The sequence below is a fragment of the Palaemon carinicauda genome, chromosome 16, assembly GCF_036898095.1.
Source record: "Palaemon carinicauda isolate YSFRI2023 chromosome 16, ASM3689809v2, whole genome shotgun sequence".
NCBI lineage: Eukaryota > Metazoa > Arthropoda > Malacostraca > Decapoda > Palaemonidae > Palaemon > Palaemon carinicauda.
The window spans coordinates 123941898-123969397 of record NC_090740.1 but is presented as its reverse complement, the minus strand read 5'-3'; the positions used below and the strand labels follow the sequence as shown (position 1 = coordinate 123969397).

Sequence of the window (27500 nt, the reverse complement as noted above, 5' to 3'; positions counted from 1 at the left end):
ATCCCCTTTAGCTGGTATTTTATGTACTCAAAATTTACATATCGACGTAAAATATCCATATACAGATAGACACACACACACACACACACACACATATATATATATATATATATACACACATATATATATATACACACACACACAAACACACACACACACACACACATATATATATATATATATATATGTGTGTGTGTGTGTGGGGGGGGGATGAATTTATCAAATATAGTTTGGATTGATTTGAAAGCTCAACAAAGAGACGACTGGCGAAATCTAACAGAGGCCCTTTGCGTCAATTATATATATATATATATATATATATGTATATAGTTTTTTTGTCCTACCAATCAAACTGAGACTTATCAGCTGAATTAAAGACAGCAATACTCCAAACATGATAGAACGAAAGAATAAAAGTATTTGTTCAAGATATATTTATTACCAAAAATATTTAAAGCCTCTCTTAGTATGCCACCTTTTTCTCGAACTGAAGAAGAAGCAGACCTGATCTGTTTCTCTAAAGTAAATGTACAATCAAGAATCTCACCTAGAATTTGAAATAAGTTTTATAAAGTTTAAAACACATTGTCAATTAAAAGATTTGGATGTTGAGGAGCCACTGTCCTTGACCTACTTACAACCATACTTTGAATTTTGTCAACTTCATCTATAACTTGCACCACACATTAATTTTAGCTATGTTACCATTAAAGGATTTTTGTAACATCTCCACTGAGGGGGATGGAAATAATGCAGAAAGTGTATCATCTTCTACATATGCAATATATCTATATCAAGGGTAAACCATATATCAAGCATATGTAACGTTAAAAGTAGTGGGTCCCAAATGCTACCCCGAGGAACACCAGATAATACATTACTATAATAACTAAGATGCCCCATCAACAAATGCTCTTTGCATTTTATTACTTAAAAATTCTATAATGATGCTCAGAAAAGATCCACTTACTACCATCCCGTCAATCTTGAAACAAGACATCATGATTAACACGGTTGAAGGAAGCACTAAAATCAAGACCAATAATAAGAACTTATTGACCACAAATAAGGGATTTCTCTACATCATTGGAAATCGTAAGAAGGGCATCACATGTCTCAAAGGCCTTTCTGAAAGCCAAACAGCACATATTTACATATCGGCTCTAATGTAGTCATTAAAAAAAAAACTTTTCTGAATCTAACATAGCATTAACCAACATTTCTTCTTGTGAGTCTTTTCCACTCTCTTCTCTCATCCCTATATCGATTTCAGTCAATATTCAAGTTCTTGGATTTTATCTGTACAGTGAAAGAGATCAAACTCTCCATATACTTCTGATAATAATATAATTGCATCAACAAGTATGCTTCCCATGTAAAGACAAATGAATTCAATAATATATTGATCAATATGCTACTATTGTCACCCATTCCTAATGATTATTGGCTTTTTCCATTACGGAAACAGAATGAAAGCTAAAGAACTACAGTGTAATAAAAGCAAAACTAGGTACAGTACTGCATGAAATTATTTCAAGGTTTATAGAAATATCTAGTCACTATGGTCTTTATATAAATTGTATGTCATTCGCTTAAATAGTTCTAATTATATTTTCAAACAAAATATTTGAAGAAACAGTCATGTTTTAGGTAAGATGCACCAACAGTGAACAAAAAAAGTAAAAACGGTAGTATTAATTGAAATCTCAAGCTTAGAAACCACAAAACAAAGGCTAAGGCTGAGAACCTAATGTTCCAAAATGTTATATGATAACCAATTTACAGATGAAAAATGAATTATATATGAATAAAGGGTAAATATTCCTTTCATTTCAGTGGTAACCACTTGTCCATAGACCAAATGAAACACAAAGACATATTTCGTTTATACTATCAACCTTCATCAAAACCTAAAAAAGTATGGAGACAATGGAACACACTCTTTGAAGTTCACAAGTACAAAAATATCGTGTAGATTAAGCTGGACTAGTGCCACAATGGGGGCTTTGCTCATGAGGCATGACTGTATGGGAGAATTGATCAATGATAAGTGCTTAAAAAACTTCATTGAAATGAAATGTCTCCGAACATCACAGGAAGTTACATAATTTTTTTTTTTTTTTAATAATGACATCTTATTGTGGGAGTCATTTCCATGCATGGAGGAAATAGTCTGACTGAAATGGGATTGTTAATGACTTGAAGAATAAAAGAAATTATATATATATATATATATATATATACTGTATATATATAGATATATACATATATATATATATATATATATGTATTACAAATATATATATGTATATATAAGTAAATATATATATATATACATATATATATATATATATATATGTATTACAAATATATATATGTATATATAAGTAAATATATATATATATACATATATATATATATATATATATAATATATATATATATATATATACATATATATGTGTGTATATATATACATATATATATGTATATATACATATTTATATATATATATATATATATATATATATGTGTGTGTGTTTTGTATGATCTGGAAATCTTAGTCTAGCAGTAATTTTCAAGGACTCTAATAAGCATGTCATACCCTTGCCAATGAATCATCTTTTAAATTTATAAAATTTAAACACAAGTTAATAAAAGATCGGATCCCATTTTCTGATAGAGATTAATATCTAGATCAAGAATAAGAAATTTAATAGACCATAAGTTTTTGTACTACAAATTAAGATGAGAATCAGCAGCTGAAGACCATACAGGAGAACAATACTCGAATCAAGGTAGAATGAAAGAGTTAAAATAATTCTTAAAAATAGATTGATCACCGAAAATTTTATAAGACTTCCTCAATAAGCCAATTTTTTTGTGTAATTGAAAAACACACACCTAACAAGTTTCTCAAAAGTGACTTTGCTGTCGAGAATCACACCTAAAATTTTAAGAGTCATACAGAATTAGAGAGACATTATCAATGCTGAGATCCGGATGTTGAGGAGCAACTGTCCTAGACCTACTTACAATCATACTTTTCGTTTTGTTAGGATTCAATTTCATGCACCATAATATGCACCATACACTAACACACACACACACACACACACATATATATATATATATATATACACGCACACACATATACATACATACATACTTACACGCACACACACACACACACATATATATATATATGACAAATATTACACATTTAGATGTGTTTTTATATTCAAATAAGCCATATATTTCGATGTATTAATGTCTGGATTCTCTTACCGACCTCGGAATCAGAGTCCCAAGGCGAAACCACTCAAAGACAATAGCTTCTGGCCGTCCGGGAATCAAACCCTGGCCCAGGAAACTTGTATTACAGTGACATAGCACTTAGCTAAGTGCTATGCCACTGTAATAGAGAATCCAGACATTAGTATATTAAAACATGTGGCTTATTTGAATGCGTGGTGTATGTATGTATGTATGTATGTAAGTATATATTTATCTATATATATATATATATATATATATATATATATATATATATATATATATATATAGAGAGAGAGAGAGAGAGAGAGAGAGAGAGAGAGAGCACGAATGCGAGTGATCATAGAGAGAGAGAGAGAGAGAGAGAGAGAGAGAGAGAGAGAGAGAGAGAGAGAGGGGGGGGGGGGCACGAATGCAAGTGATCATATGTATGTATATACGAAGAAGCATTATGAAAGAGGAGAATGTGTAAAGAATAGGAGAGAGACTATTGGGTTCAATTGTTGGCGAAGGATAAATGAAGAGTAACCAGACGGGAATCCAACGCAATGCTATCTAACCGGTCAAAAGGACCCAATAACTCTCTTACGTGTGTATAAATGTAAATGTGCACATATGAATGTATATAGAGAGATCATTAAGAAGGGATGTAGAGTGACATGAGGACAGACGGCTGTCAAAACACTGTCACCTCAGGTTCCCACTTCTGTTACGTCTCAGCTTGAAAGATTGAAAGAGGGATCAGGTCAAAAAGTCAACAAATTGTGACTGAAAATGATTTCATCTTTTACGTTACGATTTGAAACCTACAGGTTGAAATTAAGTTATTTAATATTTGCCAGAGAGAGAATAATATGTCGTATATAAATAAATATATATTTTTTTATCTTTTATTATAAAATACATATTTACAATCCTACAATTTATAAAATATATAATTTATATAAGCTGTTCTATGAATAACCTGTTTCATCATAACACTTAAAACCCTTAATACACATATTTGATATATCTAACGATTTAAATTCAAACATATTGTTTATATATATTTTATATTTTGATCTGTAAAACTTTAACGATGATTGATGTGAATTTGTCATCATATTGCCAATCTATATTTCACGTCATGCAGGGCTAAAACTTACTAATTGCTTCAATTCCCAGTTTTTCATAAGAAACATAGCAATAGTCAATTTATGGATCAGCTCAAAGATTTAACTTAGATTCCCAAACGAACCATCATGGAGGAAATAAATCACAATTGCTTCTTTATCTATCATCAGTTGCTTAACCACATACAAAAACTTATGATCTAGCTACATATGTAATTGCATAAACATGGAAGGAAAAAGGATTCTTGAATTGTATATAAAATAGCTGAAGTTTGGAGGTGGAACATGACAGACTGGGAATAGTGAAAAAAATTATTGCAGAAACTCGTGAAAGATTAGGAAAGGGCAAGAGTTGATAGTAAATATATGTGAGAAAGTTGATAAGAGGGTAAAAGAAAACCAAGAATAAGATTATTATTAAAAATTAGGAGATTTATAAACCCAAAGAAGTCAAGCTTAAATCTTGCAGAACTGCCACGAACAACAACTGCTAAAATCTATATATGTAAAGCGGAAAAGGTTGATTCTTACAGATACTCGAGAATAATGTAAAATTGTAAATGACAACATCAGGACGAAAAAAGATGGAAAGATGGTAGTAAAGTTTATATTCAAACATGGGGAAAATGATTTGAGTGCCAAAGAAAATTAAAAAACGTGATGAATGATGGGAGCATTAGATCACATCTCCTTTATGGAAGTGAAGTCTATATTTTAAAAAGCGATAGCTAGAAAAATGTCTGAAACTGTTGTAAAGGATTATTTGTGTAGTTTATGAGGTATGGAGAAAAACTAAAGTATAGGGAATAAGGACAAATGTGGTGGTGAGGTTGGTGTACGCAAAGGGATCGATCAGAGTTTTAAGAGACAATTTGGCCAGTTTGAAAGAATAGAGTACAATAAGTTGATGAGTAGAGTGAATTGAGAGAGAGAGAGAGAGAGAGAGAAAGAGAGAGAGAGAGAGAGAGAGAGAGAGAGAGAGAGAGAGAGAGAGACGTATTACAGCTCCCAAAAGTAACGTGAACACGATGTGTTGTATAATCTAACTCATCAGATGATGTTACTTGACTTGTGTTTCGTTAAAAGTTTAAAGTCCGCTCATGAATGGCAGAGGCAAAGGACAGTGACATTCCCCTATTAAGCAAGACAATGCCCTAGAGACTGACCATATATACATATGATCAGCGCCAAGCCCCTCTCCACCCAAACTAGGACAAAGGAAGGCCAGGCAATGGCTGCTGATGACTCAGCAGATAGACCTGTAGGCTCCCTCAAACCACCCTCCTTAGCTCACAAGGACGGTAAAGTTGCAGCGACCAAAGAAACTAACGATTTTGAGTGGGACTCAAACCCCAGTCTGGCGTTACCACAGCGGCCACCACAACCCTAGGGGAGGAAAAAGTAGTAGGCCTGATATTGGGGAGTGAATGCTATGGTGGATGTCATATATGACCTTGGATAGTGCTATAGCTATACATTATTTTATAGTATAATAATAATTACTATAATATTAATTACTTTGACATATTATGTACAAATATTTGATACGGTTGTGATAACACAGAATCTTTGGAAAGACTGTCAGTCTGCCTACAACAACCATAGGGGTTAGACGTGTTTTTCTTCTCTCCTCTGACTAAAACCCAAGGATAGCCGCCCGTGTGGTTCTTTTAAAAATTTAACCTTGAGGTCATCGGCATTGTCCTTGCGTCTCTTTCAGTGCCAGCATAGCTAGGTCAATGTTTCACCTTTCTATGTGACAAAACTTCAAGAAAAGTGAATATGATGATGCAAAATGAAGATTAAGTTAAAAGACCTGAGTCAAGGGGGCCTCTTAATGAGCCAAGAAGACGTCGCAGGTTATGGGAGTGTATAGCAAAGATTGGATTCACAGTTCATGAAGTAACCCACGCTAACATCGCATTCTTCATTAATGTAGATGAAGATGACTTGGATAAGATCCCAAAGATAGATAACAAGACTATTTTTCTAAATGAATAGCCTAAAGTGATTGATCCTGAGCAGAGATCTGACAGTGAGTTTAGCCTTCTGGAAGGGTTGTAATCGTTATAGACGCTGTCGGAGCAAAGATCAGAATATAAAACCTCCAAAACAACCACAGCAAAACACCTTGATGTAACAACGTCCGAATACGGAGAAGAACTTAAAATATACTATTGGGTTAAAGTGGATGATGTGATAAAAACATCAAATAATTCCCACATTATGAAAATGAAGACAAACACCGAAGATGGCAAAGAGAGCCACATAATGAGGCCTCTTCATAGCCTACCTGTCCTTTCGAAGTCAAGTCAATATATTGAAAATACATTTGGGAAATTGTCCCTTTGCTATAAATACTATTTTTATGAGCATCTATAAGGAATGTTCTAAAGATAAAAACTTTAAAATATGCTCTGAATGCTCATCTTATGACCATACGTACAAGTAATGTACAGAAAATAGAAAGAAACGCATCAACTGCAATCAACAGCAGAACTTTAGTAGCAAAATGCCCAGTAAGGAAGGCTCTAATTAACAAGAAAAGGCAAGAGATAAAGCCGAACAGTGATGTGACATCCAATGAAAAAAACAGTACAAGCTATGCCAAAGTAACAGCTACCAGTGCAGGGAATTATCATAGTAATACAAATACAGGTAGCCTTCCTAGCAATATACAAATATAAAAGAAGAGTGATAATAACAAACATAGCAATGAAACTAGGGCAGCATCCAGGAAGCTTCTACCCTCAATGAAAGTAGGGCGGCGCCTAGGAAGATTCTACCCACAATGAAACTAGGGCGGCGTCTAGGAAGATTCTACCCCTCAATAATAAACAGTATATTAGTAGATAACAATTTACCAACAATACTTCTCTCTAAAGAAACAATAGATAAAGTAAAAAGCACCATGAAGAGGAACGCAGGTCAAAAGAACTTAGGGTTGTGGTGGCTGAACGGTGAACGCCACACTGGGGTGCGAGTCTGCTCAAACTTGTTAGTTCGTTTGGTTGCTGCAACCTCACTATTCTTGGGAGCTACGGATAGGGAGTGTGGGGGAGCCTAAAGGTCTATCTGCTTAGTCATCAGCAGCCATTGCCTGGTCCTCCTTAGTCCTAGCTTGGGTGGAGAGGGGGCTTGGGTGCTGATCACATGTAATATGGTCAGTCTCTAGGGCATTGTCCTGTTCGATAGGGCAATACCACTGTCCCTTGCCACTGCCATTCATGAGCGGCCTTTAAACCTTTAATAGCAGAGCAGGAGAATTCCAAGTATTTCAGAATATTACAGCAGGATATGGAGGATTCCACACCATAGGAATAGAGCAGAGAAATACAGAAGACAACTCATCAGAAGGAAACTTAACGCCCGGAAATGAACTTAATTCGGATTCAAACTCACCAATTCCTGCATCAGAAGATATATGTAATTTGCAAGAAACACAGCATCAATCAGTGGGAGAAATACAAGACTCACTACAAAGTCTCAGAGGTATCTCCAGCTTCGCCCATTTTGCAAATCCGTAAGGACAACTTCAGCATCAGTAAATACCAAGCCAGTAGATAAGAATACCAGAAAAAAAGTAAATAAAAAAAAAAATTGAGCTATGTCAATTTTAAAACCATAATATGAAAAATGTACCTGCATATAAATAAATTTATGATCAAATCACACTTCGCATTACTCTCAATAATACTTAAACTCACCAAACTATTCCCTACCACTGTTAGCTAGTTAGCTAATTCCACCATTCTGAAAGCATGATTGGACTGTGTTTAGAGCAGACCATCCATAAGAAAAACACGAATTTCACCATGATCGGGTTTCGACTGACTGCAGCTCATACCTTCCTCCATGGTCGTCATTGAGTGCTCTTTGGAGAGCTTCATTTCAACCTTGTCATGTCCGTCCTTCTGATTACATGAACTTACAGTGTTTCCCATTGCACCTTCGAATGGGCTGCCAACGCATGAACCCCATGGCCCGCCTTAGTTGCTGGCCAATCTAACATCATAATCAGATACATTCTTCTTTCACCCACCTTTACTATCAGCAAAAAAAGAAAAAAAAAAGGACTGGGGAATTCTAACACAGGCACAGTATATAACTAACGGCTACAACGGGTAACCGCGCATACCAACCCTGCCGAGTGGCTACTAGTTACCCTTCCATACCAACCCTACCGATAGGGATTACGTGATCAGGCAGCACGAGTCATTCTATTAATTTATGCATTTTTCTCACTACACATTGACATTACTTTTGGGAGCTATAGTTCAATGCTGGATAAATGTAGAGAAACTGGACCTGAAAGAAAGTTACTTTCCTCCTAGAAAATTAAAGAGCAATCAATTTCTAGTATGCAAATTGTATCTTTGGGGGGGGGGGGGGTTTAGGGATGATCATTCTGTCTATAGGACTTATGAGTACGTTTATGAGGCAGCTTATGTTGTACAAGTCTTTCGCACTAGGGTCTCATCCACGATTCAGCCTTCTAATGAATGAATGTGGCAATGATCGATGTCCTGTATTTTATATGTCACCCCCTCGTCTTATGGTAGACAACTGTTTCATATATATATATATATATATATATATATATATATATATATATATATAGAGAGAGAGAGAGAGAGAGAGAGAGAGAGAGAGAGAGAGAGAGAGAGAGAGAGAGAGAGAGAGATCGTGTTATGCCGTTTTCAAAGTAGTTATTTGTAATTATTATTGACTGACAATTCTATGAAAACAATTTACGTGTTTACAGTAGGTGACATTCGACCACGATTCAATAACAAGAAACAATATTGGCAATAAGCCAGCTCAATTTAGAGACTATTACGGTACCCGTGCAATTGAAACAGTGTTTACGTCATTTCCGTTTGTCATTAGTACAGTGAATCCCCCAGTTAGCGGACAGTCAAGTGGTGATTACCTAAAGGAAATAAACAATCTCATTTATCATCATCAGTAACTCCAATTCACAGAGTAATCCTTTGATATGGTTTACGATGAACTATTTAACCCTCCATCCCTTCCACTTGTTTTATACCCGTATCATTTTGTACTTCAAAAAATTCCTCGAAATTTAAATAATCTAAGCAAGAGTTTTGATGTCAAAACAGCAACTGGATGTTTGAAATTCAAGACAGGATTTCATTTCTTTTTTATTATTTCACATTATCCATCTTAAAGATATGTAGCTCTTTGCACAGCATATCACGCTGAAAGCAGTATTTCGAATAAGCGTGTGAAACAATCACCTAATATCATCTTAGAAATATCGCTCATTACTCCAGATTTCAGTCTCTGGTCAGATTCTGCATTTGTGAAAGCAGGAAAACGAAATATATTAATGGATGGTGATACAATGGAAGAATGGTTCTATTGTTAGCCCCATAAACCTCTTTCACCACACGTCAGAATGTCATTCCTACTTCCTTTCCAAAAAATTGTCTGCCTCAAGGAGTGCATTCAAAATAATATGCATATAATATGAAAAATCATTTTAATTTCTCCTTATAAATACATATACATTTACAAGTTTACATAGCTTATTTTTATACAGCTCCAAGGGGAGCTGAAAGACTATAAATCTTTCGTCCCAATTCTTCCCCCTAAAAATCTGAAAAGCCTCCCTTCGGGGAATTCCCCTGGTTGAGAAACTCTGCAATAGAAGGGTTGAAAACCTCTGCAATAGAAGGGTTGAGAACCTTTGCAATAGAAAGGTTGATAACCTCTGCAAAAGAGAGGTTGATGACCTATGCATTAGAAGGATTGAGAACCTCAGTAATAAAAGGGTTGAAAACCTCTGCAATAGAAGGGTTGAAAACCTCTGCAATAGAAGGGTTTAGAACCTCTGCAATAGAAAGGTTGATAACCTCTGCAATAGAAGGGTTGAGAACCTCTGGAATAGGAGGGTTGAGAACCTCTGCAATAAAAGGGCTGAGAACCTCTGGAATAGGAGGGTTAAGAAACTCTGCAATAGAAGGGTTGAGGACCTTTGCAATAAAAGGGCTGAGAACCTCTGCAATAGGAGGGTTGAGAACCTCTGCAATAAAAGGGCTGAGAACCTCTGGAATAGGAGGGTTGAGAAACTCTGCAATAGAAGGGTTGAGGACCTTTGCAATAAAAGGGCTGAGAACCTCAGCAATAAAAGGGTTGAAAACTTCTGCAATAGAAGGGCTGAGAACCTCTGGAATAGGAGGGTTGAGAAACTCTACAACAGAAGGGTTGAGAACCTTTGCAATATAAGGGTTGAGAACTTCTGGAATAGGAGGGATGAGAAACTCCGCAACAGAAGGGTTGAGAACCTCTGCAATAGAAGGGTTGAGAACCTCTGGAATAGAAAGTATTGATTTACACAAGTCTTTGGTGGTGAATGTTACTATGATGAGAGGGTCCGCTTTCATTACACATTATCCTGAAAATGTTACGTAACAGAAATATATGTCTGTTATCACGAATACTTTGTCAATCTCAAGCAACAATCTCTTGTCTCTGGCAGAAGTGATTGTTATTCAATGTAACAAAATATAAACTTGAAATGTATGACAGTTGATGTACAGTTACCTCTTTACTTTTGGGTATACCTCAGCTATGATTTCTTCATATAAAATGAAATATTTCTTGAGATATTTTTGATAAAGTAGATATGACTATTGTTAAATTATAGTGTCTTTGTTTAATTCCTAGTATTACAACGAACAAACTTTCCATAATAAGGCATTCATTTTGTATGCTATTTCTCGAAGTTCGTTACTAATTTATTTTCAGTTTTATGGAGACAAGAAGGGCTTAACTTAAAAAAAAAAAAATTCATAAGAAATGACGACAAAATAAAGAGGAAGATGAAAACGTTCCTAAATTCCTCTTCTTCGGAGATTACGAATCTGTTTCTTAAAGGAAAAAAACTAATGTGAAAATTTAAGATACTGGCAATGCTATAATGGCAGATCATGATAGAACAGACTGTCCTCAGTGTCTGATAGCAAACACGATTTAGTATGACCTCTTGGAAATTCAATGGCGTCTGTTTTAATTTTATCAGAGAAATCCTCATATGGGTCTCTTACGTCTTCTCAGTGGATGGTTTTATGATAGGGTAATCGTTTTTACCAACTTCCTTTTCTCGTCTACCACTAAAAAAAAAAAAAAGAGGAAGAAGAAGAAAAAAAGACTTATATGACATCGGCTACATCAGAAGACCCTCATAGCTAGATAATATAGTGAGTGAAGCAAAGTGGGTCGAGTTGAAGTACTCCGTCATAAATAATGGTTAATATGTCATGATAAATTTAGCCATGTCAAATGTGAGAGAGAGAGAGAGAGAGAGAGAGAGAGAGAGAGAGAGAGAGAGAGAGAGAGAGAGAGAGAGAGAGAGTAATAAAAACTAAATGGCAATAACATGTCATTCTTTATAATGAACTGCAGTTTTGTCAATGGGTGAGATACCTTATGATAAGATCAGAATTTTTTTTTTCATGAATTAACAATGAAAAACCATACTAATAACTGGAGGGGTATTCAGTAGAGAGCATGCCTTCGCCACGCCAACCAGTCTTATTTTGCTCCTAACTCTACTGCGTGCTTGTACTTAGATTTATTTTCTTAAAAATCCAATGGATTTGTCCCTTGGTCATACACCACATGTCCACAAATTTTCGTTATAATTGGTTCGGTAGTTTATTTGCGTAATGTTGTTCAAAAAAGAAAAATAAAAAATTGAAAACTAACAAAATATTTGCCATTTACTTAACATTGTAATCATTTTGAAAGTACTATTGCGTATTTGTACTTTGATGTACTTCATCGAAAATGTGACAGAATCATCCTTGGGTCATACCCAACATGACTGCAAAATTTGTTAAAAATCGGCACGGTAGTTTTTGTGTAAAGTTGCTCTCAAACAAACAAAGAAACAAATAAACAAGGTAGCAAACATAGGAAACAGACAGGGGTGAAGACATACCCTTCCGAAATGGTAGATTTTGGCGAAGACAATAATAAGCATAGAGGAATAAATTTAAAAAATGCAAAAAAGTTGTGTAAAATATTTATTGTGCAGACAGAACAGCCACAGTTTTCCTACCCTCCATGTAGCCAAACAAGTTCCCACAGTGCAATGTTGTTTTAAAAATTTAGATTGTCCGACCATTCCAGCCGACAGGGGCTAACAAAGTAATATTGACCCCCCAAAATATATATACATATATATATGTAAATACATATACATATATATATGCACATATATACATATATACATACACACACACACACACACACACATATATATATATATATATATATATATATATATATATATATATTTCTTTTTGAAATCCCTTATATAAAACTTTCCCCATCAACAAATTCTTCCCACATAAGAATATGCATCTGTTAGTGTTTAAAAGCTTTACAGCCTAATATATATATATATATATATATATATATATATATATATATATATATATATATATATATATATATATATATATATCATTTTGAAATCACTTATAAAAGACTTTCCCCATCAGCAAATTTTTCCCATATAAAAATTTGGATCCGTTTGTGTGTATTTAAAAGCCTTACAGCTTAATAGATTTTTACCCTCGGGATGTCCATTTGTACACGACTGCGACTGATACATAATGAAAATGGTAGTCAAACTTAATGCCCAAACTACTTAGGTGTCAAACAATCAAGTATCCCGTCATCTTGTAATATCTTGCCCCCAAGCTTTGTAGCAAATGGTAAATAGATTTATTTCTATATCTCTTTACAATATAAGCTGTATATGTCCGTTACAATGGTGACGCCCAAACGAGAACTTTTAATCACTGGATTTCTGGTGATATCTGTCCTGTTCGTAATACTAGGCAGGCAGTTAATTCTAATAGCCAGGCCTTTTCCATCATGAGGCTCAATACTACACAGTATTCTAGAAGCTTTATTCCAGCTGTTACCAAGTTGTGGAATGATCTTCCTAATCGGGTAGTTGAATCAGTAGAACTTCAAAAGTTCAAAGTTGGAGCAAATGTTTTTACGTTGACCAGGCTGACATGAGTCTTTTTATTGTTTATATATGACATATCTGTTTTTGACGTTGTTAATAGTTTATATAGGACATATCTGTTTTGACGCTGTTGCTGTTTTTAGAATGATATATTGTTAATCTATTCTCATCCTTTATTTATTTCCTTTTCCTTTCCTCACTGGGCTATTTTACCCTGTTGGAGCCCTTGGGCTTATAGCATCTTGCTCTTCCAACTAGGGTTGTAGCTTGGCTAGTAATAATAATAATAATAATAAAAATAATAATAATAATAATAATAATACGCCAATTTGTGATGTGATTTCATTCGAATATGTCCATTAATCATTGGCTATTCGGTCCAAAGTTTGGCTATAAGATGCTATAAGAGGCCGGGATACAAATGCCCAGTTGAAGCGCTGCTATTAGCAGCTGTGCAAAGGTTAATTGATCTGGTTAGATCGGAATACACCAACGTATAAAGTCTAACTGTTATTCGAAACGCTGGAAAGGAATCATAAATTCAAGGGGCTGACTGGTTGAACTTATGTGTTGTTCACGTGATATTTTCCAATTTTGCGAAAACTTCCGTATCGCGTTTCGATCAACTCCAAAGATTATGTTTTAAGAAAAGTGAATAATTCATCTTGCTCCTACTGACTATTGTGCTAATCGATCATCATCATCATCATCATCCTCATCATCTCCTACGCATATTGACGCAAAGGGCTTAAAATAAATATAGAGGATTCATTGGCTAAATTCATCAAAGGATAGCCAGTTAGTTCTTCATGATGCGCAGTGCCTATCTAAGGTAAGTGACACCTGCCGGTCCATACTAATTCCAGTAAGAAAACTCTTGATAAATTTTGAGCTTTGCTTTAGGTGGGCTTGTTAATGGTTGTGGGGATGTCTTATCATTCTATGATGACCTTAACACACGAGATAACTAATCCTTTCTCGTGTCCAAAAAGATTCTTTAGATCATCGGAGATTTTTTTGTATGGTAAATTTCCTCCTGTTTTCACGACAAATAATTGATAGCAGTGAAAGATGAAGTGACAAAGAACAAATAGAAATGAAAGAACAGCACAAAAACAGTCTTCTTCTTCTTCTTCTTCTTTGTCTACATCTTTTCCCACTTCAATGTGGGGTCGATGTTTCTGGTCAGCTTTCTCCATCTACCTCTGTCCCACACCTCATCACCGGTTAATCCCTTTGATCGAAGGTTATCCTTGATACAGTCCACCCACCTTCGCTTTAGTCTTCTTCTCCTTCTCGTTCCCTGTACCTCCATTTCCATCACTCTCCTCTCGATATACTGTTCATCTCTTCTCATGACATGACCATACCACCTCAGTATCAACCGTTTCTACACATGACAAAGAGTATACCTATAACAGCACAATAACAGTGAATATGAAAAATAAAAATTACCAACGAAGAAATTCTTCTCTCTCAAAATGTAGCAAGCCAGAAACTATTCTGTTATAATGATTATGGATTACTATTAGATAGTCTGCATACTCTATAAAGCACTTTTGAAACGGTTGTAGTTTGTCCCCAAATTCACAATAATGAGTTACATTCGTATATACACTGATGTATTCTAAAAAAAAAAAAATAGAATTAAGATTTAATCCATCTTTTTAATTTTAGTATTCTTCACGTAAATTATTTCTTTTGCATTATTTATATTCATTCCACGAACATTTTGAAGTATTTGTTGCTCATTATTTCTCATATCGTTTATCTATTACCTTATTTTCTTTCCTCTCTGGGCTATTTTTCCCTGTTAGAGCTAATGGGCTTATAGCATCTTGCTTTTCCAACTAGGGTTGTAGCTTATAGGCTTATAGCATCTTGATTTTCCAACTAGGGTTGTAGTAAGTTATAGGCTTATAGCATCTTGATTTTCCAACTAGGGTTGTAGCTTAGCTAGTAATAATATTTTTTTTATTTTCTCTTCTAAATTAATGATGTAGGTCACTAAATCTAAAATTTTGGTCCATCTTTCCTATACCATCTTTCCTCCACCCTTTCCCTTATTTCTCACTGTCTTTCCTTTTCCCCCCTTTATCAAAGAACTATCAGACCGGTATAAGCCAGATTATAGGCTGTTTCCTCATAACGACCCTACCCTTGTTTAAGCTGGACAAGGTTGTGGTGACCGATGTGGTAACGTCCCTGACTGGTGAACACCAGACTGCGGTTCGAGCCCCGCTCAAACTCGTAAGTTTCTTTGGTCGCTGCAACCTCACCTTCCTTGTGAGCTAAGGATGGGGCGTTTTGGGGGAGCCTATAGGTCTATCTACTGAGTCATCCGTAGCCATTGCCTGGCGCTCCTTGGTCCTAGCTTTGGTGGAGAGAGGGCTTGGGCTCTGATCATATGTATATACGTTAAGTCTCTAGGGCATTGTCCTGCTTGCTAGGGCAATGTCACTATCCCTTGTCTCTGCCATTCATGAGTGGCATTTAAACCTTTAAAGGGGTAGTCCCTCTGTCACCTTTGGTTAGTCTCCCCTCTTTTCAGAATGATGAGAAAGACTCAAGTTTATAAGGCTTAGGACATTAGAAATAATCCCTAATAATTCCTCTTGCAACTGAAGATTTTCCAGACATCAAACGGATCGCATGAGAAACCCAGAACCCGATAATGGCAGTCCAGGATTCTGGATAACATCCAACTTTTTTTTTTCCACCCCTGGAGCTTCTCGATCATACGGTTACCACTTTTAAGTTTCATTTTACATTTTCATTTATATTTTGTAATTTTCGTATCTTCGACTATATTGCTTATGCCCAAAGCTCCTTTATTATCAAACGAATCATCCTGATATTGATGATTAGAAATTTAATATATGATCTTTGTAGTTATGTCAACTTGGCATTTTGGTCAGGTTACAACATACTAGCCTACCCTTTTTCATAATTATAATTTTTCTCTATTATTTCTTGTGATGTATTTCCTGGATTTATACAGTAGCTTTTTAGAGTCATTAAATAATTTAAACAATTGAGGAATTTCATATTGCAATGTCACTGTTCACTGTAACTTTATCGCAAACTGTAGTTCAAGTCATGTTTGTGATAGTCGAGTCATTGTTTTGACATTGAACCCATTTCTTTTTCATTATGTTTTTTGATTGTTTAGTAATTAGGCGAGTGCCGAGTATATTTTAGCCATGGGGGGGGGGGGGGGTAATATTATATGAGGGCAAAAAACCCAATGGGGAAAATTCCCCTCAGATCTGACCTCGTAAAACCCGATGCAGAGTGAATCTTTGCTTTATTTACCCTCATTTCAATTGCATATACTATCCTGTATAAACCTAATAGTTCATACCTAATTGTTTTTTGAATTTTTAATGACGTTCTTGCTTGCAATCCTGTTATTTAAGCTCGATGTCTGTTTAATAAAATTCAGTTGCATTCACCTCGCCTCTCAGTTATCACCTAACTGGCGCCTAAGCACAAGAGTGCCTTTTTATATTTGCTCTACTTTCCTTCATCTCAATTGCATATACTGGTGTATGTAACTCAACATTTGCAAAAAATTGGTGTGTGATCATTCTAAGGTAAGATAAATCATGGCCCAGAGGTGAATAGCCAGAAATCTTAATCATTCGGGATGCTTTGACGAGGTGTCTAGATTGTTAGAATATCTATTTGAACTTTTTAACAAAAGTGGGAGGCTATGGAAGATTAAAGGTACCCTGACACTTGCACGACGTTTTGCCACAAATTTGTCGTGGCAAGTCGTGACATTTTGAGGCACGAACTGGAAGATAAAAAAAAAAAAAAAACACCCTCAGAATCACAGCTAACCTGTCCACATTGACACGAACTGGCACGACGAGTTCACGCATAGTTTGCGCACTTTCTGCATCGTCCTGACGAGTTTACGAACAGTTCGCGCATAGTTCACGACCCCGTCACGAAATTTTGTCGTGACTAGAACTTTGAACATTTCAAAATTCTCGTCACGACATGCCACAATGTCACGACGGGTTTACGAACACTTCACGCCAGTTCACGACGAGTTCACGCCAGTTCACGACTCGAGTCGTGACAATGCCTGCCACAAATTCGTGCAAGTGTCAGCCTGGCTTAAGAATCTTACCGCACATATAATTTTTCATCTCTGAAATTCAAATGTTTCTTTCAGAAAATTTATCAAATTCTTTGCAAGAAATGTAATGTATGCAATGGCTTTACCGAAATGAGATCTGGGATTGGTTGAAGGGCATTTCATGATATTATTCCTGTTTTCAAATACAGTACTTTAGCTACGTAAATGTTTCTTCAAATAACCTTTTCTGTTGATCCTGCTTGGTAAATATATATATATATATATATATATATATATATATATATATATATATATATATATATATATATATATATATATATATATATATATATATTCCTTATCGATCTGAACTTTTAATTTGAAGGATATCTTGTCATTCTTTGCTTCATTTTAGGCTTAATTAACAAAATCTCTTATCATTCTATACTTCTGGAAAACTCGTGTAAACGTACAAGCACTCCATTATGATTTCCTTTGAGAAATAAGACTCGAAATCTAAATCGTTTTATAAATTAACTAAACAACATGGTCTCAGATATGAGGTGAGTGGCTTTGCTGTCAATGATGAACAATTTCTGGATTTCAGGGCACCTACTACCCAAAGAATAAAAAAAGTGTATATAGATATTTGAAAAATAAAGTTTACACTTCCATCTTTCCTTTCTACAATACGCCAACTTCAAATGAGAGGTGGATATTGTCACTCTGAAAGATCAACGAAGATTTTCAACTGTTTTGATGATCTTACACACAGCTAATATCGTGCAGGAAGACAATTTCCCTCAGAGGAGACAGCTGGATAAAGAAAATCTATAAATAGACGAGCATTGTCAAAACGCAATCTCGCTTCCACGGTGGAATATTGGGTCTAATCAATGGGAGACAAAAAAAAAGAAAAAAAAAATTAGATGTATACTTTTTTTTTTTTAGTTTCCTGTTGGTACAGTTTCCATATGATCCCCTTGAAATAATTATCCCACCATTTTTTTTCCCCTTTTCTTTTTTTGTTTAAATTTCTCCGTCTGAGCATTCAAAAAGTCTCAGTATGATATTGATTGTTCGTAAATAAAATATTTGGAGTCAAACTACCGGCAAGGACAGTTAACATTTACGAAATAACTCGTGTAAGCGACCCGTCAATTATTTTGTATCTATTTGTGGGTGAGAATTTTGGAATGCTACTAAAGATATGCATACACACGCACCCCCCCCCTCTCCATGGTGTGACTACACCCTCTCTTTATTATTATTATTATTATTATTATTATTATTATTATCATCATCATTACTAGCCAAGCTACAACCCTAGTTGGAAAAGCAAGATGCTAGCACAAAAATAGGGGAGATAAATGATTTTATAGTAAAATATTTGATGATAATTACACTAATGATGAATACTCCATTTATAAGTCCACTTTGTGATCGTATTGCATATGAAACTTGAAAATATTGAGAGGGATCACTAAGAATAAATATAGAAGAATACAAATTACGTCACTAATTAAGGCAGAGCAAACTTCTTCTTCTTTGCCAGCATCTTTTCCCACTTTTATGTGGGGTCAACGTTCCCAATCCCCACTGGCCATATTGGTTTTGGCTAATTTTTCATGGCCGGATGCCTTTCCTGCCGCCAACCCTCCCCATTTACCCGGGCTTGGGACCGGCACCAAGTTAAGGCTGGCTTGCCGCCCTCAGTGGCAGAGCAAACTATTATCAATAAACTTAATACGGAAGAGCTACTGAAATTATTCTTATTTATAATCTTTCAAAGACGAAAGAAGTGCCATGAAATAGAATTTTTGGAGAACCTATTAAAAGAAAAACAAAAAAATAAGTTGTCACTGTTATAAAATGTAGTAATTACGTTCAATATAGTATGATGGCAAACTCATCATGCTGATACAAGAATACATTTTAGGTATGCTACATATTCGATATCAGATTAACAACAAAAATAAAAATAACGATTACCACTTAAACAGAAGGACGTGAAGTGACAGAAACAGCTGAAACGAATTTATCACGATATATTCTCGGTCATTAGATCAAAAGAGTAACCTCAGCGTCAAGTGGATTAATGAGACATCTTCTAAACTCTTTTTAAGATTATCCGTAGAATATAAAAGTGCAAAAAAGCGTAGGAGAACACTTTAATCACACGCATCCTGATATGGGAGACCATGTAGCCATTTTAAAACCTTTCTTTACGAGTGAGCGAGAAATGAAACCAGACCCCAAGGTCCCATAGAAAGGAACCAGAAGAAGAGTTGGCAGCTCCACAAAGAGAGCAAGTACTTGTACTTTTATCTCTAGCCCTCCTCGGTGTAACACAATTCAATTGGGTGTTAAGGATAGGGAAGAGGGCGTCATTTTAAGAACAGTCACTTGTAGCTCTCGTGAAAAGACACTTTCATGAAAGTAGTGAAGGTAAGAGGGATATATTAAATGAGAGATAGGGGGACTTTTACGTAACCTGACTTACATAATAGAGATGATTATGGGGCGAGGTATTTTGGAGAAGCTGTGGCTTTCTTAATTTCGTTGTTTGTAAATGTTTCATCTATTACTGCAGTTATACACTTACTTAAATGTTTAACTTTGTATGTATTGCTTCTGATGTTATCAAGAAGATTCTCAGACCATTTTGTGTAAATCAACAGCCTTTATGATGATACATTTCAAAAGCTAAATTTGATATCGGTCAAACTATCATCTGAAAAGACTTTTTTTTCCTATTGGTATATACCTCTTCCTCACAAGAATCTTGTGCTTCTAATTCCATCAGGGCACAACAGGTACCTTAAAAGATAAATCACCGAGATTCCCTTTAAGGATAACTAAATTTTCTGCCCTTTTGGGCAAGAAAGATCAACGCATTTCAAATTGATTTACATAAGTTTCATTACAACCTTTGAATATTCATTTGAGGATACCTAAAATGGAAAAGTAGCGACATTGTCCAATTATTGAATTTTCTATTCATAAATAAGACAAAACTGGTTTTGTTGTTATAATAACTTTCTTTTGAGGTACAAGGCATTAATCCATAATTTACAGTACGCTAAGTTCAACCAACTTGCACTTTCCTTGAGTAAATGAACTTAATTAATCACCCGATATAGTCGTACCAAAGTAAACAGATTAAGCAACAAATATTTAGCCTAAAACACACACAAAAATAATCGACTGGGCTTCGATGAAATCATCTATTATTTTCGGAGCCGTGCTTACACATTCTGAAAATATTATAAGGAAAATATTCTAATATCAATTTTAATATAACATTTTACCCTTATTTTGCATAACCTGACTTAGTCCTGTATTCTTCCATGTCCTCTAGCACGCTTATAATTGATTATATTTTCCTTTTTTTATCATTATTAAAGTTTAAACTCTACCAATGTCTCAGACCATTGGGCTTTTATCTGAGCGTGACATGCAATCACAAACATTTAAAGGATTCTAGGCTCAATTTTCTTGAACTTACCAAACCAGTTCTTTAGAATCCATCACTGTTCAGTAATGCTTTTTCTAATCCATTTCAGATTTCTCACACCAATTTTACAATTCTTGTTGTAAGTTTGGCTTTTCGTTAACTAAATTATGGTTATAACTACTAAAAACGTGAAAGCATTTACACAAAATAAGGCCTTGATAATTTAAAAACAAGATGTATTATTAAAGAAATAGTCCAGAAAGTAAGGTTATTAACAATGGCACTTTGATCAGCATTACAATCCTATGTCTTTGGAGATCTTTGCCCCTTGGCTGAAGCTGCTCCAGGGCAAAGTAACCTTGGATGTTTTCCCCGTAAGGAAGGCATCCTTGTCAGTCAGTTTTTCATCCTGGAAAAGTATCCTGGGCTGTTTTTCCTCAGGACAATTGCAAGTCCTAAGATATTTTTCTCCTCAACATAATTTTCCTGGCCCCTCCTGAATATTTACACAGGGTTTGTTTTACGATCTAAGAATCCTTACAAGTGCTTTCAATCTCTAAATAAAAAGGAATCGACAATTAAAATATGGGAAATTAATATAAAAAAAAATAATAAAAACACAAAACATTTATTATCAAACTTTTATTTCATAAAGAAAATCAATCTGGTTGTTCCTTTACTGTCAATGTCTTAGATTAATTCAAAATATTGAAAAAAGGGGAAACAGCCTGGAAGATAGAGAAATATGATACTTGATTGGAGAGTTAGCGAGTTATCTTCAGTAGTAGAAATGATGATGATATACAGTAGTGACTTTAGGATTGAGAACATTACAAAAAAGCTAGCTGCTTCTCTTCGTCACTGATATGACAAAATTTTGGAGATAAGTGTTTGTTGTCTGAAGGGGGAGACTCCGTCAGAACCTAACTCTGTCCAACCTCTGATTTTCTTAAAAGTTTCCTTCCTATCTCGCCTAGACATTCATATACTTCTGCATATGAATGTTGTTGTAAATAACAATATTGTCATATAAGGATTTTTCTTTATATTTGGCATCCTGACTGGTTTCCTTAAAAGAGCCCGCTTAGGCCATGCTACATAAGCTTCTAGAGCAAGTTTCCTGTTACAATCTGGACACAAAGTGGCACCAGATGAAAAAAAAAAAAGAATAACTTGTATAGTGACGTTTCCAGAAAGAAAATAATTTTCATTGAAGCTTGGGTTCTTCCCAAAAATTATGTAGATTGTAACAGAGGTGATGCAATCTTTGACCAAATATTAGCTGGATTTCTTCTCTTGGAAAAGAGATGCAGTTATATATATATATATATATATATATATATATATATATATATATATATATATATATATATATATATATATATATATATATATATATATATATATATATATATATATATATATACATATATATATATTTATATATATATATATATATATACCCCTTCAATATTATTGCATCTGTCCATGACAGTTTGACATACGGCCCGTATCCCGTATCCCAGACTGAGTAAAAAACAGGAATGCATCAAAACCTTAGTGGAATAATACCTGTATCATTCCTCCAAGATTATAACCTACACATGCAAACCTAACCTAACCTTGGTTGCCGGGATTCTACTTATACCTAACCTGACTATGTACTTAGGCATATTACCATCACTTTATTAAGAATTAAAAGTTGCAGATGTTTCTTAAAGTACAAGTCATGTTTTGTGATAGTTGAGTCATTGTTTTAACATTGAACCCATTTTCTTTATTATGTTATGGTGATTATTTAATAATCATGCGATTGTGGAGTATATTTTAGCCATGGGGTGGGAATATTATATGAGGGCAAAAAACCCACAGGGGGGAAATTCCCCCAAGCCAGATTTCCCACAGGGTAAATGTTCAATAGGTAAAATGCCGACGAATATTCTTAGGATAAATATGTGAGACTCAACCTACGAAGAACCTACATACAAGGTTTAATAAAACATATGATTTTGGTTTAAAATTTGCTTGTGATCTTACAAAAGTTAGTTAAAGCAAAATACTGTTTTAGGAATAATTAGCAACCCTCAAAGTACCTTAATGTGTGGTTTCAATGATAACCGAAAATGAAAATGTAATTATAATATGTAGTTGTGACTTAAAACAAATGTTAATGTAAAAATTATTTAGAGAATATACTCACAATCACCAATTTTAATTTCCATCCAAGTTTCACCAACTAAGGAAAATAGGACGATAAACTATAATTTAACTGTGTCAAATTTACAGAATTCGAAATCTTTACTCCTATAGGATCACATATACAGGAGAACAAATTATAAGATTCTGTTTTATAGAAACAGACAAGGAAAAATAGCCCCCATGAAACACTTTTACCTGTCAAGTTCAATAAAAAAAACTCAGATGAAAATAAGATAACTTTTTATGTTCATGTTTACATCACACGAGTCAAGACTCAAAACATGTTTGTACTTTCACTGGTAAATAACCAACACATCTCTAAGGAAAGATCCAGTAAAAATTTTTTATCTCTTTGCAATACAATAAGATCTACTTTTAAATGAATAAGAATGTTGATTCAAGCTTAATGACTTGCAACAGAGCCTTTGATTTCGGTATGCCAATTTCCTAAGGCTACTGTAGATGTTGCAGAAGGAAAACATCGCCAAAGGAAAGGATGTATAACTCGGTCGCACAGGTTATAATTTCGGTATTTAGATGTTCTAGTAAGTCATTGTTTCCGGAGTCAAAATTTAAGTGTTTACCTTAAAAAAGGAAATTATATTGCATATATTTTAATTGAGAATCCTTAAGAGTTTGTACTTATGTAGATACATACATCCATATGCAAATACACACACACACACTATATATATATATATATATATATATATATATATATACATATATGTATATGTATATGTGTATATATACACATCTATATATATATTTATATATATATGTATATATACATATATATATGTGTATATATATATACATATATATGTATATATATATATATATATATATATATATAGTTCAAATATACAATACTGCATGTATGCTCTTGTGAAGCTATCTCGTTGGCTGGCGCAGAGTACCAGAATATGAAGGTACAGTAGAGAGATTGTACTTCATTCGAGACAACAAAGGGTTAGCAACGCTTGTATTGATGATAAGAGAGATGGCATCTGCTGGGGTTGACCGTGTACGAGTTAGGTTCTTGATAAAAAATTAAATTTATATGTTTATAAATACACACACACAATATATATATATATATATATATATATATATATATATATATATATATATATATATATATATATACTGTGTATATATATATATATATATATACACTGTATATATATATATATATATATATATATACACATATATACATATAATCAACATATGCATACAAAACAAAGAGACGCGGTGGCCTTTATTATTCCAGTGGTGTAAAAAATTCTATTTTTGAAAAACTAAATCCTCGTCTTAAGTCCTTGAAAAGAATAGAGAGGTTCAAGTTCTCCATCAATTAAATCATGATATTCACATCACATATATATTCCCAATGCCATTCCAAAGACTCTCATCGAACGAATCACTAAACTCTACTTACTATGACTCACTCTATACGATCGTGTAATTAAGGGCATTTGACACTTCTTCGAATTAATATTAACTCAGCGAGTTGCATTTCTTCATCTTAATCACCTTCTCTAAATTCCGTGGCCTACATTCTCCCGGTATCTTTTTTAAGACTTGTTTTTTATTCTGACAATGCCGCATATGTTAAACATTAATATTCCCTCTTCATTCCTCCTCCTCCCCCCTCCCCTCCCCCCTCCACTTTTCCTCTCCCCAACCCACGTACTTTTCGTCTGACTTCTTCCTCCCCCTGTCAGATTACGTAGAGGCAGATTACATGAACGGGCAGATCATCATCTAACTTTAGCGCTGTCTTTTTCAAAATAATCTTTTTTTTTTTTTCATTTGAGTACAGATAAAAGACTACTACTACTACTACTACTACTTCTTCTTCTTCTTCTTCTTCTTCTTCTTCTTCTTCTTCTTCTTCTTATTAGTGTACGTAACCCATCAAAATGACAGATAAATATTTTGATACATATGCACACATACACAACTCTTTCATCAAAGTATGACTGCTCCCTCTCCCCTCTACCAGAGGGACAGGGAGAGCTGTGCGTAAACGAGATATATATATATATATATATATATATATATATGATAAATTTTGCACATTTTTACGTGTTTTTCATATTCAAATAAGCCATATATATTTTTGATACATTAATGTCTGGATTCTCTTAACGACCTCGGGATCAGAGCCCCAGGCGAAATCACACAAAGACAAGAGCTTGGCTCCGGCCGGGAATCGAACCCTGGTCGGCAAGCTTGTATAGACAGTGACTAAGCCACTTTGTGGCTTAGTCACTGTCTATACAAGCTTGCCGACCAGGGTTCGATTCCCGGCCGGAGCCAAGCTCTTGTCTTTGTGTGATTTCGCCTGGGGCTCTGATCCCGAGGTCGTTAAGAGAATCCAGACATTAATGTATCAAAAATATATATGGCTTATTTGGATATATATATATATATATATATATATATATATATATTATATATGTAAATAACTATATAGTCAGACACTTGCACTTTATTATATAAGGAGATTATTATCATAATCAGTGCACTCGACCCGTCAAAAATTACGGCTAAATATTTAAAAAGATATGCACACGTACACACACACACCCCTCTCACATTGGTATGACTACTCTCTCTCTCTTCTATTCGATGGACAGGGAGAGCTGAGCATGAACGAAAAATACACTCACGCACACAGACACACACACACAAATACGCTTGGTCCCTTCAACACTATCTACGAAACAACAGTGGTAAGATTTTCTATCGTAACGAGTGCTTCCGTTCTCTGTGTGTTGCAGTCTTTGCTTTTGGTTTTAATGCTTTGCTTAAAAGTGCCACTTATTAGCTCATTAGTAATCTTGCCTTGGTACAGTTGGCTTCATTAATTCCGGTATGCTGAAATCTGCTTTGTTTTTTTAATTGTGTACCAGAATTAACGAAGCCAACTGTACTTCGATGTTCCTGAATTTTCGTTTTATATTTCTCCTCCCTTTCATTCACACATCCAATACATTAAGATCAGGTTCCGTTATCCATTCTCCTCGTTTAATATTTGATTCATGTCTCTTCCCTCTTCCACATTTTTCAGTTTCACTTTTCCTTTTTCTCTCCCTTTGTCCATTCTTCTCTTCGCATTTCTGCAAAATTCTCGATGTCTTTTTTCTTTCTTCAACATTCATTTCGCCATTTCTTTTTCTGATTCTTTCCGGTATTCTATTCCCCAGGTGTTCGTCTTTTCATTTGTTTTTTATTTTGATTTCCATTTACTTTACGAAGTATCTAACTATTCATTCTTTTGATTTAAAACTAAAAATAAGATAAATTCAGAAGGTTCGATTTTAATTTATTTAAGATATTCTTATACATTTACAAGAATGTGTTTATTATTATTATTATTATTATTATTATTATTATTATTATTATTATTATCATCAAAAATTACTTTTAATAATAATTATTATTATTATTATTATCAAAAATTACTTTTAATTATAATTATTATTATTATCAATAACATTAATATCATTTTCAGTATTACTATTATTATTATTATTATTATTATTATTATTATTATTATAATGCTGTTGCTGTTTATAATAATGAAGAGACATTCGGGCACACTATTCTATCTTATTTCTATGGTTGTAGTTAGCTAATAATAATAATAATAATAAAAATAATAATAATGATAACAATAATAATAATAATAATAATAATAATAATAATAATAATAATAATAATTAATTAGTCTTGGTAATTCCTAAGTATTTCAAAGCTTAATGGTACAAGTGTAGTCTTAAATGTATATATATATATATATATATATATATATATATATATATATATATATATATATACATATATATATATATTATATATATATATACATATATATATATATATAAATATATATATATATATATATATATATATATATATGCATGTATATATATGTATATACATAAATATATAAATATACAGTTTTATATATATATATATATATATATATATATATATATATATATATATGTTTATCTTAATGTTACTGCTCTTAAAATAATCTATTTTTCCTTGTTTACTTTCTTCACTGGGCTATTTTCCCGGTTTAAACCCTGCTTTACCAACTAGGGTTGTAGCTGAGCAGCAAGTAGTAATAACAACAACAACAACAATAATAATAAGAATAATAATAATAATAATAATAATAATAATAATAATAATAATAATAATAATAATAATATCTGAGTTCGTGGAATTTATGAGTTGGGGGAGAAATATATGATATCATTATCTCCGGGAAACTAAAGATATTCTACAAATATTTATACAATTCAATAAATACTGCTAGGTAGATGTACGA

General features: G+C 33.9%; 2 protein-coding genes across 4 annotated transcripts in view; both read right to left on the bottom strand.

Moving 5' to 3' along the window:
• The window catches only part of LOC137655847 (octopamine receptor beta-2R-like), a 605153-nt gene that overhangs the window by 16949 nt on the left and 560704 nt on the right, over positions 1-27500 (bottom strand). The gene's annotated exons all lie outside the window — the stretch shown is intronic.
• Positions 10147-10797, bottom strand: LOC137655553 (cornifin-A-like). The gene has a single exon (XM_068389453.1). It carries the CDS (start codon positions 10795-10797, stop codon positions 10147-10149), a length of 651 nt encoding a protein of 216 aa, XP_068245554.1.